Source organism: Pan troglodytes, chromosome 7 (assembly GCF_028858775.2).
Source record: "Pan troglodytes isolate AG18354 chromosome 7, NHGRI_mPanTro3-v2.0_pri, whole genome shotgun sequence".
NCBI classification, from domain to species: Eukaryota; Metazoa; Chordata; class Mammalia; order Primates; family Hominidae; genus Pan; species Pan troglodytes.
Window position 1 is genome coordinate 61,251,187 of NC_072405.2, and position 21,425 is coordinate 61,272,611.

The 21,425-nt window shown below is 38.6% G+C and overlaps 1 protein-coding gene across 10 annotated transcripts in view; it reads right to left on the reverse strand.

Moving 5' to 3' along the window:
• The window catches only part of RB1CC1 (RB1 inducible coiled-coil 1), a 92,085-nt gene that overhangs the window by 55,582 nt on the left and 15,078 nt on the right, over window positions 1-21,425 (reverse strand). For 5 of the 10 annotated variants that reach the window (XR_010159552.1, XR_010159551.1, XM_009455384.5 and 2 more), the window contains exons 2-5: window positions 8,935-9,049; window positions 7,484-7,605; window positions 5,977-6,103; window positions 5,639-5,809 (exon numbers count right to left, since the gene is read on the reverse strand). Coding sequence is in view for 8 of the 10 variants with exons in the window: in XM_009455384.5 (XP_009453659.1) it covers window positions 5,639-5,809; window positions 5,977-6,103; window positions 7,484-7,554 (369 nt within the window). In the remaining 2 variants the exon portion in view is untranslated. Of the gene's footprint in view, window positions 1-5,638; window positions 5,810-5,976; window positions 6,104-7,483; window positions 7,606-8,020; window positions 8,241-8,934; window positions 9,050-9,676; window positions 9,882-21,425 lie in introns of those variants that run through there. The other 5 variants (XM_054656732.2, XM_009455383.5, XM_063817098.1 and 2 more) reach the window with 4 other exon arrangements.

The window sequence follows — 21,425 nt, forward strand, 5'->3', positions numbered from 1 at the left end:
CGAGTAAAAGAGCTGTTGGGTACATTAAAGCAAGAAGTTCTTGCAGCGCATGTAGAAAATGTAGGAGGAAGATTCTTAAACACACAAAAGATGGAGGATATAAAATATTCAAATGCTTCAATTTTATGAATTGTTAAAATTTATAAATGTAAAATAAGTTGAACTGTAGCACTGTTTTTAGGAAAATAAACTTATGATATTTCAAAAATAGGAGTACCTTGCAACAATGAAAAAGGAATAATATATATAGTATGGGCCGGGTGCAGTGGCTCTCACCTGTAATCCTAGTACTTTGGGAGGCTGAGGCGGGCGATCACCTGCGGTCAGGAGTTTTTTGAGGTCAGCCTGGCCAAGATGGTGAAACCCATCTCTACCAAAAATACAAAAATTAGCTGGGTGTGGTGGCACGTACCTGTAATCCCAGCTACTGGGGAAGCTGAGGGAGGAGAATCACTTGAACCCAGGAGGCAGAGGTTACAGTGAGCCAAGATCGCACAACTGAATTCCAGCCTGGGTGGCAAGAGCGAAAACTCCAACTCAAAAACAAAAACAAAAAAGTATAGTATGCTTTCATTTATTTGGGGAGGCTAAGGTCAGTTAGAAATGTGAAACAACAGAGGTATGAGATAGAAATGCATTTTGTGTGTATATCAAAGTCTAGGAAAATGCAAAACAAATGTTCCACCATCATTAAGATGGAGTGGGGGATGCAACGAAAAAGGAAGTATTTTCTCTATATATTTTGCTGATAAGGACGCCAAAATTATGACCATTCTGTTTTAGAAGATAATATTGTTAATGAACAAATTTAGGTGAAAAGAAATATCTTTACAGGTAAAATATGAAAGTTTACTTTCTGGAAGTACAATGATATGAATGTAAAGAGCACTGGCCTTGGAGAAAAGAGGTTCTTCTTCTCCCTGGCTATCTGGCCTTGAAGAAATTACTTATCTTCACCTGTTCTTAATTCCATATGTGTATAAGAAAGGGCTAATAGTTTCAGTTGTAAGATAATGAAGTAAAGATGTCTTTGCCTGCTTCTCCTTCATGAAACCAACCAAATACAAAGGGGAAATAAGACACCATCTTGATGAAACCAGGAAACAACTACCACCCCCACACATACAATATATGCAGCAAACCTGTGAAGAATATGAAAACTGATCAACTTGGGTCAAATAAAAAGGGCACCCACTGTGAAAGAATAACAAATCTCGGGAACCCAAAATCACTAAGCCAATGGAAAAATCAAGCTGGGAACTATGTCAGGCAAACCTGCCTCCAATTTTATTCCTAAATAAGATAGCTACAAAGATAAGAAAGCTACATACCTCCCTCACAATTTTGCCACAGGGAAATTTCTTGTAGGCTTCAAGATCTTTAACCTAAAACAGTTCTGCTGAATTTCACCTTCGCAATGTAAACTGACAGCATATCTTCATATGTGCGGGACAGAAAGTCACACCTCTGCTGACCTGAAACAAAGGCCTATCTGCTTCCTCTGTCTTACTGTTTATTGTTTATGTAAAAATGCAGATGCACTGAGCCAGACTAAATTATGTATTGAGTGAAAGGCTGATCAAGGACTCGAAAGACCCCGCTTAGAGTTATCCTGCCCTTCTGAACCAAACCAATGTACTTCTTACACATAATCATGTCTCATGTCTCCCTAAAATGTATAAAAGCAAACTGTACCCTGACCACCTTGGGCACATGTTATCAGGACCCCCTGAAGCTATGTCTTGGGTGTGTCCTTAACCTTGACAAAATAAATTTTCTAAATTGATTGTGACCTGTCTCACGATAATTTAGGTTCCCACCACTATTGCAGACATTTAGCAAAACTTGGGAGAACTGAATCCTCCTTGTGGGAAGCTTGGGTGGACAGCAAGAACCTCTTGGGGCCCTATCTGAAATTAGAGAGTAGCAGAAGAAATAATACCTATTTATGTTACATACTTGCAAAAAGCCAAAGGAAAAAACATGAGAAAAAGCCCTAGAACTGCTAAATTTTGTCCAAGAAGAAGGACAAAATAAGTCATCTCCATCCCTCTCTTACACATATAGATTCTGTTTCTAACTGGGGATCCCCTGTGATCCAGGGCAGCTTCCTGCTCACCAGGAAGTGCTATCTTATACCCTTTCCTACACTGTCTTATAGAGGAATAATTCTATTCATTCAAACACAAGCAAAAATTTTAACATGAAATCTACACTAAATTACCCTAAGGAAAAAAAAGACTTAAAAGTAAAAAAAACTAAATGCAGAAAAACTTTCTCCAAGAGCAAATGGAAATTATAACCAAATTCTTTTCCTAAGAACTTGGTCTAATTTCGCTTTATAAAAAAGAACTCAACACAGAGATTTAGCTCAGGAAATAAGTTAAAAAGAAACATATCACTGATTGAAGGCTACACTGGAAGAAGACACGGCTGAAAACAGAGAAGTCTAAATCAAGCTTTAACAACCAAGACAAGTGAAATTAATAGAATTACCATGTAAATGATAGCTAATATATGGAAGAAAAAAGACAGTGTGCACTGAGTCCATTTCAAGATGAAATCTGAAAGAACTATGGACATTTCGGTACAGAAGAGATTGCAGAAGGAGAAGAGAAGACAGATTTAACACTGTCAAAGTATTCTGATTTCTCTACACTACAGTAGTCAAAAGAATGTACTAGGACATTCACAGCAGGTTTAGTCACAATAGTTGAACACTGGAAACAATCTCAATATCCACCAGTAGCAGAACAGATTTAAAAAAAAACTGTGGCATATTCGTACAATAGAATACAATGCAGCAAAGAATACAAACCACGGATACATGCAACAGCATGAATCATTCTCAGGAACATCGTGTTGCGTAAAAGAGGCTAGACACAAAAGAACAGAAACTATATTATTCCATTTATTTACATTCAAAAAGAGACCAAGTAATGTTGGTTTAGAAGTCAAGATACTGGTTAGCATTAATGAACAGGGAGGATGAAAACTGATGGGGAGAAAGTCCTAAGTAGGGCTTCTGGGTTGAAACTATTTGTTTTTGTGGGGTTTTGTGTGTGTGGGGGTGTGTGTGTGTGTGTGTGTGTGTGTGTGTTTTTGAGATGAAGTCTCACTCTGTCACACAGGGTGGAGTGCAGTGGCGCGATCTTGGCTCACTGCAACCTCTGCCTCCTGGGTTCAAGCAATTCTCCTACCTCAGCCTCCCGATCAGCTGGGACTACAGGCACATGCCAGCACGCCCGGCTAATTTTTGCATTTTTTTTTTAAGTAGAGACAGGGTTTCACCATATTGGTCAGGCTAGTCTCAAACTCCTGACCTCATGATCCGCCTGTCTTGGCCTCCCAAAGTGCTGGGATTACAGGCATAAGCCACCACACCTGAAACTATTTTTATCAATGTGTTCATTGTGAAAATTCACTAAGAATGGATGTACAATTATGGTTTGTGCATTTTTCAGTATATCTCAATAAACAAAATTCTATTCTTAAATTTACCAATAAGGTAAATGAGTAGAAGGTCACACCACAGGTAAATGAAGTAATCAGACATAAACTCAGAAAATCTGACTTTAGAGACCACATCCCGGACCATGAAGAAATATCACCTCTAATTCCTCACATAATGAATTGATTAGACCTATGTTACTGTTTTGGTTATAGCAGCTTTAGAATTTGTTTTATAAATCTGAAAAGAGGGCAGGCATGGTGGCTCAATGTATTTTATAAATCTCAAAAGAGGCCAGGTATGCTGACTCACGCCTATAATCCCAGCACTTAGGGAGGCCAAGACAGGAGGATCGTTTGAGCCCAGGAGTTTGAGACCAACCTCGGCAACGCAGTGAGATCCTGTCTCTATATAATAAGTCAATAAAATACCTAATGTAAATGACAAGTTGACGTTGGGGAACCACTGCCTAGATTTCAGAAGATGTACGGAAATGCCTAGATGCCCAGGTAAGTTTGCTGCAGGGGCAGGGCCCTCATGGAGAACCTGTTAGGGCAGTGTAGAAGGAAAATGTGGGGCCGGAGCCCCCACACAGAGTCCCTACTGGGGGCACTCCCTAGTGGAGCTCTGAGAAGAGGGTCACGGTCCTCCAGACCCCAGAATGGAAGACCCACCAACAGCTTGCACTGTGCACCTGGAAAAGCCACAGACACAACGCCAGCCTGTGAAAGCAGCCGGGAGGGAGGCTGCACCCTGCAAAGCCACAGGGACAGAGCTGCCCCAAGTCCATGGGAACCCACCTCTTGTATTAGTGAGACCTGGATGTGAGACCTGGAGTCAAAGGAGATGATTTTGGAGCTTCAAAACTTGGCTGCCATGCTGGATTTCGAACTTGCATGGGACCTGTAACCCCTTTGTTTTGGCCAATTTCACCTTTCGCCTCCTGCCATAATTCCGAGGCCTCTTCAGCCATGAGGAACTGTTAAGTCCAATTAAACCTCTTTTTCGTCCCAGGCTCGGGTTATGTCTTTATCAGCAGCATGAAAATAGACTGATATAGAATGCTTGGTATTTGAATCTCAGATTACTATTTATGTATTTAAAAAATATTTTAAATATGATGCATTAAAAGAGAAATAATGCCAGCTTATATTTAATTCCTGATATACGTATTTCTGACATTTTATCTTTTCTTTTTACTTTCTTGTTTTCATTCTTTCGTTGAATATAGTTTTAATTGCTCTTTCTAATCACTTGAAAATTATATATCCTAGTTATCCTTTATTTTCGTATTTAATACTTTCTCTATCAAAACGTAGTATGTACACTTTTCAACCAAATCAAAAAAACAACTCTAAAAGATTCTATTATGTAAATTCAGTTTACGTAAGTATATTTTTTAAAATTTTGTCCTCTCAAAGCACTTTTGGACTCTCAAATGTTTATTAAATATGTTTCACACAGATGAGGTTATTTCCTTTTAATGTTGTATCCTATGTGAAAAATGGGGGTATTTGTACAAATGTATATACTGCTTAAAACAAATCTCTAAGAGTTTTCCTAATTAAAGCTAATGTTCAGTAATGTTATTTATTTTTACAAAAGGTAAATACTATTATTTCATTGGTTCTAACACATTTTTTCCACGATCAAAAGAAAAATGTAGCTTACTACTGATAGCTTAATGTCAATGATATTACTAGAAGGTAAATAGTAAATTAAAAAGGAAAATCAAATGACTGGGAAACAATCCGTGGGAACTGCAAGTAGCAGTGTTAAGAGCAATATATTAGAAAGAAACCTAATTCTCCTCCAGGAACTAACCACAAATATGGAAAAAATAAATACATTTTTAGAGCTATTTAAGTTCTCTTTGTTAACATCTACTCTAACGTAGGTCCTTTATTAATTAATGTTCAAAAGTAACTATTTACATATTATCTAGGAAAGAAGGTGACCAAATCATGTTAAGACAGCTTTTCCACTCTAAAATACTGTCATTATCAAAGTAGAATAACTAGCAATGTATGACCCAGAAATTTTAAAACTAGATATATTAACCGGAAAATATTTTTAAAGTTTATTTGTCAAACTTTTTGCATACTTCCTATGCAATTTAGACTACTGTGCTATTTAGATCCGAATGCTTTTAGAAACAATCAGTTAAAATAATTGTTTATATCTTACCAATGCAAGCTGTGTCCTTGAAGCAACAGTATGAAAAACTGCAGGCATCATAAGAGATTCTTCAACTTTTATTTCCATGTCATTTTCTGTCGAAAAGGTAGTTTTAGGAATAGCAGGTGGACGATCACATAAGATCATTTCTTTGTTAAAAAGAAAAATTGGATTTGTATCCTATATTTTTTAAAAAAGGAGAAATAACCAAAATAAAATGTTATAAATACTGAGCGTGCACATTGCCTTCAATATATGAAGCAAATAAACCTTACTTTTGAACACTGAGTTCCCAATGTGATGTAAAGATGTTGCATTCTTGTGTGAAAGGACTCTTGAATACCTACCGTCCCAGCACTGTAGGTACACACTCTTCGATCTGCAGCCATGCATTCTCCTCCATTGACCACCAGCACCTGGTGTTGAATAGCAATCTTGTATTTGCTTTGAATGGCATGCTTAAGGTCTGCCACACTTCAAAAAATGAAATAAAATAAATCAGTTGTTTATATTTGCCCAATGACTTTATTTTCCAAGTAGTACTATGTAAAAACACCTTAGAGGTTAATGAATTTCACTCTAAAACCTTCCCCAAAAACAGTAATAGAAATATAAGCTTCCTATTTAATGAACTGGATTCCATAACAACTGGCTGATCTTAGGTAAATAATAGCAAAAGAATATGCTCAAACTGGTTATCAGGTCTATTAAAATCCTCAGGCTACATAATTTTTGTTAAAATCTCCACACGTTTTAGAAACTACATTAAGTCTAACACATGTGAAGATTCCTTCCTATCCCTATCTTCCAAAAAATCATTCATGTAAGTGTAAAATCAAGTTTAATGAAAACTGGAAAAAAAAATCCATAATTCAATTTTTACAACAAAGATTATTATTTCACACACTATTTATAATAATTCCAGTGTCAGTTTTATTCTGCATTGCCATAAAGTCTTTGCTATTATGGCCACTATAAAAATATAAACAGCGTTGGAAATGATATTTACTACTTCTATTTCCTTCCTGTCCTGTCAAGCCAGAGAATTATTAGATACCTGAGTCCCACTAAATTTGGATGAAAATATTAAATTTATTTTTTCTCTCCTTAACAAACAAAATAAACCTATTGACATTTATTCATAAACTGAATAAAAACAAATGACCAAAAACCATTGAAGTGATATACATTGTTTTATGAAGCTTCCGATAATTCCCTTAACAATGGCCTGTGAAACATAGAATAGCAATTGACTATAGGTACTTACAACAATGGAAATCAGTTTGTTTTGTGTGAGTAGATCTGTTTACTGATCTGTTTACTGTTTACATGAATATTATATTCATGCCAACAGGACAAAGCACAATTTAAAGAATGTAACTAGTCTTTTAGAGAAAGATAACAATTATATATGAAATATGTTGGGATAAAAGATTTAAGACTTGCCATTATGTGACTTTTTTTTTTTTTTTTTTGAGACAAGAGTCCTGCTCAGTCGCCGGGCTGGAGTGCAGTGGTGCGATCTTGACTCACTGCAACCTCTGCCCCCCGGGGTTCAAGTGATTCTCCTGCCTCAGCCTCCCGATTAACTGGGACTACAGGCATGCGCCACCACACCCAGCTAATTTTTGTATTTTTAGTAGGAACGGGGTTTCACCATGTTGGCCAGGATGGTCTCAATCTTTCTTGACCTCGTGATCCGCCCGCCTCGGCCTCCCAAAGTGCTGGGATTACAGGCGTGAGGTACCGCACCCGGCCGCCATTATCCTACTTTTTAAACAGTAAAATAATATTTCTTTAACTTTCTGCATGCAGACAGAATGCGAAAAAAAAAATAAATGAAATACAACTCACGTTTGCACTGTAAGTTCAGTGTCAAATGTTAGAGTAGTTCCAGTGTTAACCAGAAATACATATAACTTCATGATGATTTATCTGAATTCTGTGAGCTTATACCTCACCCTCTGATACAGTTACTAGAAGAAACAAGAAAAGTGATCAATTTTACAAATGCAACTACAATCACAAATACTATCATCATTATGACACAGTACAGTATTACTATATAAATAACAAAAATATCAAAATGGGCTTTGATGTCTAGGATGGCTAACTGGATAGTTCAGTAAACTCAGTGCTTAAAAAAAATAAAAATAAATAGTAATGAGTTTAGTGAAAAGAAAAGCATAACTGTTCTGCCACAGGAAAAAAAGTTTGATTCTTCAAGAAGTAAAAGGCCAGTAGCTAGAGTAAAGGTTGCTATGTGCATATTTCACTCAGTGTTTTACATTAAGAATAAAACAGTTGGTCAATCATCTTATCCCTGAGAGTTTTCCCCCCACTTCTTCCTCAACATAATAAAAAATAGATTAGTATTAAGGTTAAACTTACTAATCGCAAATTAAGAGTAGCCGTTACTTGCAAATTAGGGGAAATGAATCCCAATTCCTTCCATCATCTGTGTTTCACCTCTACACTGAGCTAGAAATCCTCCATAATAGTTCCATCACTTCCATCAGCTGCCTGTTGAACTGCGTTTCACCTCTACACTGAGCAAGAAATCCTCCTTAATAGTTCCATCACTTTGTGTAACAGTAGCAAGTGTACAGGTCTGGAGATCAGAATATTTAAAACAACTCTGTGATTAACATGCCCAAGGAAAAACCTCATCTAGAAAATAAAGCTTCTTCATCTATAAAATGAGGATAACATACACAACAAGCCACAGTGGCTCATGCCTGCAATCCCAGAACTTTGGGAGGCCAAGGCAGGAGGATCACTTGAGGCCAGGAGTTCAAGACTAGCCTGGGCAACAGCAACACCCTGTCTGCACAAAATGTTTAAAAAAATTAGCCACACTTGGTGGCGCATGCCTGTGGTCCTAGCAACTTGGGAGGCTGAGGCAGGAGGATGGCTTGAGCCAAGGAGTTCAAGACTGCAGTGAGCTACGATTGTGCCACTGCACTCCAGCCTGGGCAACAGAGAAAGGCCCTGTCTCAAAAGAAAAGGAGAAAGGAAAAAAACTTAAAATAATGACATAAAAAGGGGACAGATCTCATGGTCTAGCATTTTACTTTCAACAAATGGAGGAAAAGATCCATAAGATTAATGAAACTGGTGAAAGATAACTATAAATAAATTCCCAGAAAGTAGTAGGTACCTTTACTTATGCTCTTTCCACATAAGCCTTAGAGAATTATTAGAGAAGGAAAAAGCAAATAAGGTTTTAAAATTAAGATTTCCAGAATCATTATTTTAAAGGCAATAGATTAAACTCTGCTATACAGGTAGAAACTGTGACTTACCGTCAGGCACTGTGAAAAGGACTACCACTTTTCTTAAAAAGTAGATTAAAACTGGCTTATGTTTGCTTTGCTTGAGATTGGCAACTGAATGGCATTACTGGTTAAACTCAGAAAACTGGAAAAGAAAAATTTCCGGTTATAAAGAGAAACAATTCAGTACGAAACAACATATGGCTATTGTTCCTTTCTTCCTTTTAAAACTACCGTCTAAGAATAATCTCTACTCAGGCCCTTCTACTTGCACATTCACTATAATACCAACCACATGACTTCAACCCACATCAATCCATGGCATCAAACAAAAGTCACTAATAAATTCCTCAAAACGGCCATTTCCACAACAATTCCTCATTCCTTAAAATATTATGGTAAAGAAGTATCCAGGCAGTGGAGTTAGAAAGCTTGGGTTTGGTTTGGGGCCCATTACTTGCAATTATATGATCTTGGACAACTGTTTCGGCTTCCTCTTTTGTAAATAGGAATAAAAATGGCACCTGCAGCAGACAGCCTCTAAGACAGCAGCAATTATCTGTACCACATCCACCTACTGTATTCATACTCCAGTGAAATCCCCACCCTCAAGTGTAGGCAGGGCCTGTGATCTGTTTCTAACCAAAAAAATATTGCAAAAGTGATGGGATATCATGTAGGTAATCGTTACTTAAGATTATAACTCCCATCTTGCCAGCTGACTCTCTCTTGCCAGCTTTGATGAAGCAAGCTGCCATATAGAGAGGCCCACCTGATAAGGAATTGAAGATGGCCAGCTAGCAAGAAGCTACAGTCTCAGTCTGACAATTCTCAAGGAACTGAATCTTGACAACCACCACAAGCCCATAAGCAGATCCTTTCCTAGTTGAGCCTCAGAGAAGACCTCAGCCCTGGCCAACACTTTGACTGAAGTCTTGCAGAGACCCAAAAGGGCCCAGTGAAGCCATGCCCAGAATCTATAAAATAATAGATTTATGTTGCTTCAAACAATCAAGTTTACTGTAATTTCTCACTCAACAATAGATGATTAATATAACACAACCATATCACAGGGATATTAGGAGGATGTTGTTGTGGGAAGTCAGGGACCCCAAACAGAGCGACCAGCTGGAGCCACAGCAGAGGAACATAAATTGTGAACATTTCACGGACATTTATCAGTTGCCAAATAATACTTTTATAATTTCTTATGCCTGTCTTTAATCTCTTAATCCTGTTATCTTCGTAAACTGAGGATGTACATCATCTTAGGACCACTGTGATAATTGTGTTAACTGTACAAATTGATTGTAAAACATGTGTGTTTGAACAATATGCAATCAGTGCACCTTGAAAAAGAGCAGAATTAACAGCGATTTTTAGGCAACAAGGGAAGACAACCATAAGGTCTGACTGCCTGCAGGGTCAGGCAAAAAGAGCCATATTTTTCTTCTTGTAGAGAGCCTATAAACATATGTGCAAGTAGGAGAGATGTTGCTAAACTCTTTTCCTAGCAAGGAATATTAATACCTTGGGAAAGGAATGCATTCCTGGGGGGAGGTCTATAAATGGCTGCTCTGGGAACGCCTGTCTTATGCGGTTGAGATAAGGACTCAGATACACCCTGGTCTCCTGCAGTACCCTCAGGCTTACTACAGTGGGGAAAAACTCCGCCCTGGTAAATCTGTGGTCAGACTGGTTCTCTGCTCTCAAACCCTGTTTTCTGTTGTTTAAGATGTTTATCAAGGTAATACATGCATGGCTGAACATAGACCCTTATCAGTAGTTCTGCTTTTGTCTTTTGTCCTGTTCCCTCAGAAGCATGTGATCTTTGTTAGACTCTTATTAGTTCTGCTTTTTGTCCTTTGAAGCATGTGATCTTGTACCTACTCCCTGTTCTTACACCCTCTCCCCTTTTGAAACCCTTAATAAAAACTTGCTGGTTTTGAGGCTTATGCGGGCATCACTGTCCTACCGATATGTGATGTCGCCCCCGGCGGCCCAGCTGTAAAATTCCTCTATTTATACTGTCTCTCTTTATTTCTCAGCCGGCCAACACTAATGGAAAATACAGCCTACAGTGAAATATTGGGGGTGGGTTCCCCCAATAGGATGTCAAAGAAAAAATGTGGTATTTGGCAGATAAGTCAACTCTGCAAAGTTTGGGAGGGATCTCAGCCACCTTACCTTTGTAGTAGAGCTCACTTACTCCCATAGCTGCTGCTACCACCACTGTTGATTGCTGACTCCCAAATCTCTCCTAAACTATCTATCCAATCCCTCTCAAACTCAACAAATCCAAATCAATCTCCTATATGCATTTCTTCAACATTATTGTTTCTAAAACTGAGCTCTGCCCCTTAAATCTCCTTGCTTTAATTTTTCATTTCTCTTTGTTGATGAAGTCTAGATTCACCCAATCTCTCACATATTATCCTAGATCTGTCTTCCTCCTAAGAGACATATGAACATCAGCAAATCTGTCCTGTAAATTCTAACATTTAAATACTTAATGACACGATATCCCTATTTCTATCCCTACTGCCTTAAATCAGACCCTGTTTTCAACCTGCACTGATTTCCTCAATCACTAGTCAGTCAACCTCCATGCTGCCTTCAAAGAAATCTTCCTACATGCTAGGTAGGTTGATCCAAGTTTTTCTGCTGCTTTAAAACTCAAGACGATTATGACTTTTAGGGCAGCAGCTACCACTGTGTATTCATTATATTCCAGGAAACTATTCTAAATGCTTTATTAAATGACAATAACACCTAAGACAGCAAATATAATATGCTCTTCCTTTCCACCACAACTTTTCACCCTCATCCTCTACCCCTCCCCCAACTTATCAGTCCCAAATATCACACTGCTTGAACTCCCTAAACAAATCGAGCTGCTAAAGTCTCTGAGTCTTCATGGGGCAGTTTTCCACGCTTAGGATTCTATTTGCCCTGCCTGCTATGATCACCCCTTCCACCTGCCCTAGCCTCATACACATCTTCTTCCAGACTCAGGAGAATTGCTTGAACTGGGAGGCGGAGGTTGCAGTGAGCTGGGATCATACCACTGCACTCCAGCCTAGGCGAAAGAGCCAGACTCTTTCTCAAAAGAAAAAAAAAAAGGCAGTATCTACAGCCAGGGAAAGTAGGCATAATTATCATAAATGTGATACTTTCTAAGAAATATGTGGAGAGTGACAGGGAACTATGAAAGGCACTTAACAGATTGACAGAAGACTGGCCAGAAGGTGCAGACCTAGAAAAGTCATGCAGATCTGAGAGATGTTAACAAAAGGAAGCTAGAGATAAACAGGAATCAGATGACTGTATTAAATAAAGATTTGCTGAATGAATGAGTGAATGAATACCAAATCCAAAAGCATAGGCTTTATCTTACAGCTTAAAAGGAGGCATTTTGTTTTCTCAGAGATTAGGCAGCTAAGGGATGCTGACTAAAGTGGAAGGGATATTCATTCATTCATTCATTCATCCAAATCCAAAACACGTGTATTGATATTATGTGCCAGGACTGGGTATTCTGTGGGGAAAAAAACAGACATAATCTTTGTCCTCATGGAGTTCAGTCTTGAAGGAGAAAGCAGCATTAAACAAGAACAAAGCAAACATGATATAAGCTGTAATAAACGCACAAAAGAAAAGAGTGGGTAGGAAGAACGACTTACTTTAGATTTACGTGATCAAAGGAGGCCTCCACGTGGGGTTACATTTAAACGGTATTGTTGGGATAAGAAGAGGCCTAAACTGAGAAGATGTAAAGCAGTACAAGGAGACACACCATTTTTGTGAGACTAAACACAAAATCTTCAATAATAATCACTGTATTGTTTTTTGTTTTCTCGTTTTCCTTTGAATATTATCTTTTGTTTTGATATAATTCCAGTTAGAGAAAAATTACAAGAATAGTACAAAGAACTCCCGTCCCCCTTACTCAGATCACCAACTGTGAACACTTGTGTTCTATTTATCACTTGTGTCAGTGCACACTCCATACATGCTCTCTCTCCACATACGTATACACACAGGGATATATTTTTTCCTGAACTACTGTAATTTGCAGACAGAATTTCCCTTTATCCATAAATACTTCAGAATGTCTTACCTAACAGCAAGAATTTTCTCCTACATAACCAAAGTACATTTATCAAATCATAAAATTTAACACTGATGCACTATTATTATCTAATCTACAGTCCATATTCAAACTACTGCCTCAATAATATCCTTTGTAGTTTCCGCCCCTCAGATCCAGGATTTATTTCAGGATCATCATATTGCTTTTAGCTATAATATCTATTTAATCTCTTCCAATCTGGGACAGTTCAGCTTTTCCTCTGCATGATCTACAGCCAATATATTGCTTTCAATCAGAAGCTTTAGAAATCATTAAAGAGTATAGACGACCTCAGTTCCATTCTCCTCTTCCATGATACTTAAAGCAAATTGAGGGAAACTCCAATAAGCTGTAGCAGCTGTGTGCCTTTAAACAAACACTAATCTCTTCATTTGACATGCACACACCTCACCCTAAGAAACCATAATCATAAACAATGCTGACCAAAAAAAGCTGAAAGAAATAAACCTACTTGAGAATGAGTTCGTCTACATACTTGATGAACAATTTAAACTATTTTAAGGATAGTTTTGATTACACTGGCTCCAGAACCTAGGTTAAAATTAATTTAAACCACTTCAAGGATAGTTTTGATAACTGTGACTCTAGAACCTAAAATTTGACTCCAGTATACAAATTTCTAACAGCTCCTAAGTGATGTTAATGATAATATCATTTTCCCATGTTTTCATCCATTGTGTATAGTCCTAAGACTGGCATCTTTAATCAGAAGCCTCTTCTAAATATTTTCACTCTCTACATCCTCACTAACTGCCAGCTACCAAAAGTCTACCCAAGAACAACAGAGAAAAATCCAACTACTAACACAAGGCATCATTTCCCATGGGTCTACCAGTACCGGTAACCTGTGAGGAAATGTGACGCTCATTGCTTTCACGGCCACAAATGCTCTTCTTTCCTCCACATGTCCTAAGTAAATGGCACATCAAATCGTAATCATAATCATTGCTAATACTTATTGAGTTATTCATTGTATACCACTCATTATGCTAAGTAGCTTTACATGCATGACTTCATTTATCATTACATGTAATACATTCATATCATTAGGGTTTCCATTTGCAGATGAGAAATTACAATTCAGATTAAACTTGTCTAAAGGAATAAACTTAGTAAACCAAAACAAAAGTAAACTTAGCCAGGGGTGTGAACACAGGTCAATAAATTCATTCATTCAATAAAAATATCACCTGAGAATCTAGTTAGGTACCAGGCATTTCTTAACTTAGGGAATAAAATACAAAATAATAAAACTGTCTGCTCCCATGAATTTTAATATCATAGTGGGCAACATGAAAATTTTATATTTATATAAAACTCCATGATACCTACTTTCAGGGGGAAAAAAGCTACAAAAAATCTTTTTTTTAAAGTAAAAACAAACATGAAGTTCCAAAATACATACTTCCACTTTGCTTTTATTCTTTAGAGATAATGATACTGTTGGCATAGCAATAGCTTCCATTGACTGGAAACATGAGTAAGAACTGTATGAAGTATATGATATTCTCACAAATCCTATAGTGAGAGAGGTTAAGAATTATCCGCATCATTCATATGACAAAACTATGGCTCAAAGAAGTTATTTCCTAAAGTCACATAGAAAGAAAGTTGTAAAAACTTAAAATCCATAGCTGGATCACGGGGGAAAAAAGAACATGAACATACTACATTAAAATCCCTTAAATAAGACTACATGTAGTAAGCATATTCTATGACTTGGGACTTTACTATTCCTTTAGAAATACCAACACTTTTTTCCCCTTGCAGATTTTCTCCTTTATGTGACCATTTAAAAAATTTCCTTTACTAAATACAATACAAAAAAAACCTCTTTCAACATGAAGTAAGAAGAGTGGAATAACAGAACACTTTAAATGTGACAAGGTAAGGTTTTCAACGGAAAGCAAAGTCATCATCCAAGAAATGGCATGGACCCAGATCCTGAGAGAACAAGATTTCCTTGTGTCCATAAATGAAAAGGCGATCTTCACCTACAACCACCTGATCTTCCACAAACCTGACAGAAACAAGCAATGGGGAAAGGATTCCCTATTTAATAAACGGTGCTTGGAGTCTTGGCTAGCCATATGCAGAAAACTGAAACGGAATCCCTTCCTTACACCACATACAAAAATCAACTCAAGATGGATTAAAGACTTAAATGTAAAACCCAAAACTATGAAACCCTAGAAGAATACCTAGGCAATACCATTCAGGACATAGGCACAGCAAAGATTTCATGACAAAAAAGCCAAAAGCAATTGCAACAAAAGCAAAAATTGACAAATGGAATCTAGTTAAACTAAAGAGCTTCTGCACAGCAAAACAAACTATCATCAGAGTGAACAGACAACCTACGGGATGGAAGAAAATTTTTGCAATCTATCCATCTGACAAAGGTCTAATATCCAGCATCTTCAAGGAAGTTAAACAAATTTACAAGAAAAAGAAAACATACATGTAGCCAACAAACATGAAAAAAAAGCTCAACATCAAAGATCATTAGAGAAATGTAAAGCAAAACCATAATGATATATCATCTTACACCAGTCAGAATGGATATTATTAAAAAGTCAAAGAAAAAGACAGATGCTGGCAAGGTTGTGGAGAAAAAGGAATGCTTTTACACTGTTGGTGGGAGTGTAAATTAGTTCAACCATTGTGGAAGACAGTGTGGCGATTCCTCAAAGACCTTGAGGCAGAAATACCATTTAACCCAGCAATCCTGTTACTGATGAGAACATATAGACACACGGGGGTAGGATGGGGAAACAACACTCACTGGGGCCTGTCAGAGGGTGAAGGGTGGGAGGAGGGACAGCATCAGGAAGAATAGCTAATGGATGCTGGGCTTAATACTTAGGTGATGGGATAATCTGTGCAGCAAACCACCATGGCACATGTTTACCTATGTAACAAACCCATATATCCCGCACATGTACCCTTTAACTTTAAGAAAAGAAAAGGTGATCTTGGCATGTAGCAGAGAGAAATTTTTCCATACCTGGTCATCCTGGCAGTGTGGAATTCTCTAGAAATGTGCATACTGAACACTTCACAGCTAAAGAAACATATAGAGGAGAACCTACCTATCGTAGCCAAGAACAGAGCTGAGTGTTTAACACAGACAGCTACCCCTTTGCATCCTTACACACTTCACTGCCAGGGCACACACTGGGGCCACCTTCAAATAGGGAACTCCACCCTACTGCTGGCAACTGCAGGGCAGTGAGGAGTATAATCTTGGCTCTAGAGTGGAAGACCCAACAGGTCACGTGGTCTCCCACCAGGCTTTCAGGAAGAAGAGGAGGGTGATTCAGGATCTGCTCTCAAAGCAGAAAATAACATGGTGTTGGCCTCTACTCCCAGGCTCATCCCCCCCGGGTAGTCCCCTGTGGATCCGGAGACAGTCTCGAACTGATGCCAACTGGGCACAAAACATGCCCACCATCCTGGATGGCTCATCCCGGACAAACGGGACGCAGCAGGAGTTTTCTCTCTTATTACATTAAACATCTATACATCATAGCCTCAATTTTGCCTCTTGGAGAGTAAAGCCTAAAATACTTAACTATCTGGTCCTTTAGAGAGAAAGTGTGTGCCTCTTCCTCCAAAGCTTAAGCAACTACAGCCACTTCGGTGAGAGCTGCACATACTTTAGTTAATACCAGGCATCTACTAGTGAAGGACTGAACCTCCTGGTAAGCGGCACTTCCATCATATGGAAGTGACAGCAACAATACAAAGAAGTCCTGCCCAGAGACAAGCCCAATTTCCCAGTTTTCTTTCTAACAGATGACAGACCCAGGACTGATCACAGAATGACTGGTATTCTAGCTTAGTGGGAGAGGAAAGGGTAGAAAACCAAAAAGAAGAAGATATTTTCCATACCTGCCACCCATCATTTAATTCAAACATCCAAAGATGTGATTACTGGTGAAAATGACAATAACAAGTGACTAAGGATTACTATTAGCTTTTTAGTAGGAGTTCCTATAAATTAATAAGAAAATCACAAAGACTCACAATAGATAAATAGGCAAAGGGCATGAGTAGGTTATCAAGTGGTTAACAAATGTGGAAAATATTTGAGGCCTCTTCAGTAATCAAAGAAATACAAATCAAAAAAGAAGACAGTATTTTTCACCTACCAAGCAAGCAAGATTTTCGACCTAAGATTCCAAGGTTTTCAACCCAAAAGAAATAAAATGTATAAAGAAGTAAAAAGTACTTTAGAAATACTAGTATAAACAAGAATTTTTCTCTTTCCATAAAACATTTATTCCATAGCTCCACTGAAAAAAAGGCATTGACAGACCTAGAGCCAGAAGTACCCACAGCACAACAGGCAGTGAAAAATTAACATTAACCAAAGAAAGGTCTGGACTTTGCCCTTCGCTACTGGGAGGTGATCTCTAGGCCCCTGTAATATCCTGACAGATAGAACTGTGTTTGTTTGCCTTAGGGCTTCAGTCACGTCAGTGTAGCAACGTGACTCATGTATCAGTTAAGTTCTGACCTCCAGAGGAACTACTGACTAAAGACATTGGTCTGACCTCCAGAAAGGGCTAGAGACTAAAGGTCAGTCATGTGGACAGTACAGGATCAAGCCCTAATAAAAACTCTGGACACCAAAGACTCAGGTGAGCTTCCCTAGTGAGCAATACTCTGTGTATACTGTCACGCGTTGTGGCCAAGAGAAGGTAACACTGTCTATGACTCCACCAGCAATGATGGCCAGAAGCTCTGAGTTTGGACCCCTTCCAGATTCTGCTCTCTGCCTATTTTCTTTTGCCTGATTTTAATTTTTGTATCCTTCTCTTATAATAAAAGTGTAATTGTGAGTATAGTGCTTTCCTTCATTCCCTGACCTGTTCCAGTGAATTCTCCAAAGAGAGGGTGGATATGGGGAACCTGTGAGTTTGTAGTCAGCTGGTTTGAAGTGAGGGTGGCTTCTGGGCACCGCCAAACTTGCCACTAGTATCTGAAATGAGGGCAGTTTTGTGGGACTGTTCCTTCTAACTGTAGAGTTGGCTAACCTCATTACACACTCATACTATGGTTTTTTTGTTTTGTTTTTCAGACGGAGTCTTGCTCTTGTCGCCCAGACTGGAGCGCAATGGCACAACCTCGGCTCACTGCAACCTCTGCCTCCTGGGTTCAAGCGATTCTCCTGCCTCAGCCTCCCAAGTAGCTGGGATTACAGGCACCCACCACCACGCCCGGCTAATTTTTGTATTTTTAGAGAGACAGAGTTTCTCCATGATGGCCAGGATGGTCTCGAACTCCTGACCTCATGATCCACCCGCCTCGGCCTCCCAAAGTGCTGGGATTACAGGTGTGAGCCACCATGCTCGGCCTACTATGGTTTCTAGAAAGAACCTTTGGAGAAGTGGCTAATGCTAAATGTCTAAAGTAGAAAATGTACCAATCACATAAGCCTGGAACATCTTAATATGCCATAAAGCAAGACTAAAGAGATTAGGTCAAAAAGGCAACGAAAACAACTTTAAAAGGCTTCTACTGGCTATGATGGGACAGTCTGAGCATCAAAAGAATGAGTACAAGTAACTGAATGGCAAAAACCCATAAAAATCCATGTTGCATAATGATACTCAAAAAAAAAAAAAAAAAAAACCTCAGTGAGCTAAGATAGAACCCATGATAAAAACTTAAAAAGCAAAGAAATTAAGCACTGTCTTTCCTATATGAAATGTATTTTGGATAGCTGGGCACAGTGGCTCATGCCTGTAATTCCAGCACTTTGGGAGGCCTAGGCAGGCTGATCGCTTGAGCTCAGGAGTTCAAGACCAGCCTGGGTAACATGGCAAAACCCTGTCTCTACAAAATATACAAAAATTAGCCAGGCATGATGGTGCACACCTGTACTCCCAGCTACTTGCAGGGCTGAGGTGGGAGGATTGTTTCAGCCTGGGGGATGGAGGATGCAGTGAGCCAAGATCACACCACTGTACTCCAGCCTGGGCAAGGGAGAGAGACCGTCTCAAAACAAAAAACAAAACAAAACAAAAAAGATACGTATTTCGTCCATTTATATGGAAAACCTCCAGCTAACAGCGATTCAACTGGACACAGCCCAAGTATAAAGTTTTCTTGCCACCCCAGGCCACTTTTGAAAAAGTAAACCTGAATTTAATCAAGCATCTATATGTACCTACGGTTTCCAGTTTCTAGGAAATATGGAGTATAAAGAAAAAGACAAACATTATGATGAATCAGCTAAATTCAGAATAAGCATTCCACAGAACAATGACTCTGTTTCTTCAACAAATGGTTTCTAAAAAAAAAAAAAAAAAGAAGACTTTTTATAAACTAAAAAAGATGGACGAGACAAAATAAACAAATGCCATGTGTGAACTTGTTCGGATCCTGGATCCTGACTTAAAACAACTGTATAATAACATTTTTGGGATAAATGGGCAAAACTAAATATGGACAGGGTATCGGATTACACTAAAGAATTAGAATTACTTTTGTTTGGATGATAATGGCATTGTAGTAACAGAAAATGAACTCTGAAAAATTAGTGTGTAAAATGATGCCTGAGTCTTGCTTTAAACTAGTCTAGCAAAAATAAGCGAAGGAAGGAAGGCTGGAAGGAAAGAACAGAATTAGCTGGGCAGTAGAAAGGTGAGATTGGCAAAATGTTGGTACTTATTAAAGCAAGTGAGATGGCTATATTAGGTTCACTGTAACATTCTCTCTACTTTTGTATATGTTTGCAAATTTCCATAATAAAACACTAGAAAATGTATTATTTTAATCACATTCAACATTCATACTACAGGTCAGAATGTATTTTAAATAATTATGATGTTTCTGGAAAGCAACTGGTGTTTGTAGAGGTAGGTAAGCAAAGGTTTTATAAAATCACATTTCCTTAAGCCAATAACTGTACCATGAAATCAATTTTAGGGAAAAAATTTGAAATATAGTTAAAGCATACACAAGACACTTTCCTACATTTATTAGTAACAAATATTTGTCTACCCATACTTTTATTATTCATATTTTAAGACAGGATTTAAAATGTTATGGATAAAAATTAAAAATCTGATTTATTTATACATTTTTTAAGACAGGATCTCGTCCTGTCACCCAGGCTAGAGTATAGTGGCGGGATCACAGCTCACAGCAACCTCACAACCTCCCCGGCTCAAGCAATCCTCCCACTTAAGCCTCTCAAGTAACTGGGACTATAGGCATGCACTACCATGCCCAGCTAATTTTTTGTATTTTTTTGTAGAGACGGCGTTTCTCCATGTTGCCCAGGGTTGTCTTGAATAGAAATTTTAAAATATGAGAGAATAACTTTTTTTTTTTTTTACACGGAGTCTCGCTCTGTCGCCCAGGCTGGAGTACAGTGGCGCCATCTTGGCTCACCGGAAGCTCCGCCTCCCGGGTTCACGCCATTCTCTCGCCTCAGCCTCCCGGGTAGCTGGGACTACAGGCGCCCGCCACCACGCCCAGCTAATTTTTTGTATTTTTTAGTAGAGACGGGGTTTCACTGTGTTAGCCAGAATGGTCTTGATCTCCGACCTCGTGATCCGCCCGCCTCAGCCTCCCAAAGTGCTGGGATTACAGGTGTGAGCCACTGCGCCTGGCCAGAGAATAACTTTTAATAAGGCTTACAGTATTAACAAAAACTGTATATGTAATATGTAATGGTGGTTTTTTTTTTTTTTTTTTTTTTTGGAGACAGAGTCTCGGTCTGTCGCCCAGGCTGGAGTGAACTGCAACCTCCCCTTCCCGAATTCAAGTGATTCTCCTGCCTCAGCCTCGGGAGTAGCTGGGACTACAGGCGCCTGCCACCACGCCCAGCTAATTGTTTTGTATTTTTAGTAAGGCAGGGTTTCGCCATGTTGGCTAGGCTGGTCTGGAACTCCTCACCTCAGGTGATCTGTCTGCCTCAGCCTCCCAAAGTGCTGGGATTACAGACATGAACCAGCGCACCCGGCCTTCAATATGATTTTTTAAATGGTCAAAAATAATGCAGAGGAAAGGAAAAAAATCTAACTCTAAGCTAACCCTAACCCAAAACAATTAACAAGTGTCTGTAGGTACTGAATTGGTAATACTCCAGTAAAACATTTAGCTGCTGTCAGAATACACCACCCTCCTTGGTTATAATCTGACCTAAACAGAAGGAAAAACAACTGACTGCAGAGGAAGAACTTAACAGACCTGGTTAAAATTCTTATTCTGCCACTTACAAGCTGGGTGATTTTAGAAAAGAAATTTATCCTAACATTCAATTTTCTCATCCCAAAAGTAGAGATAACATCTTCCTCACAGGGCTACTGTAGGGGATATCTGTTCTTCAAAATTTACAGGTCTAAAGTAA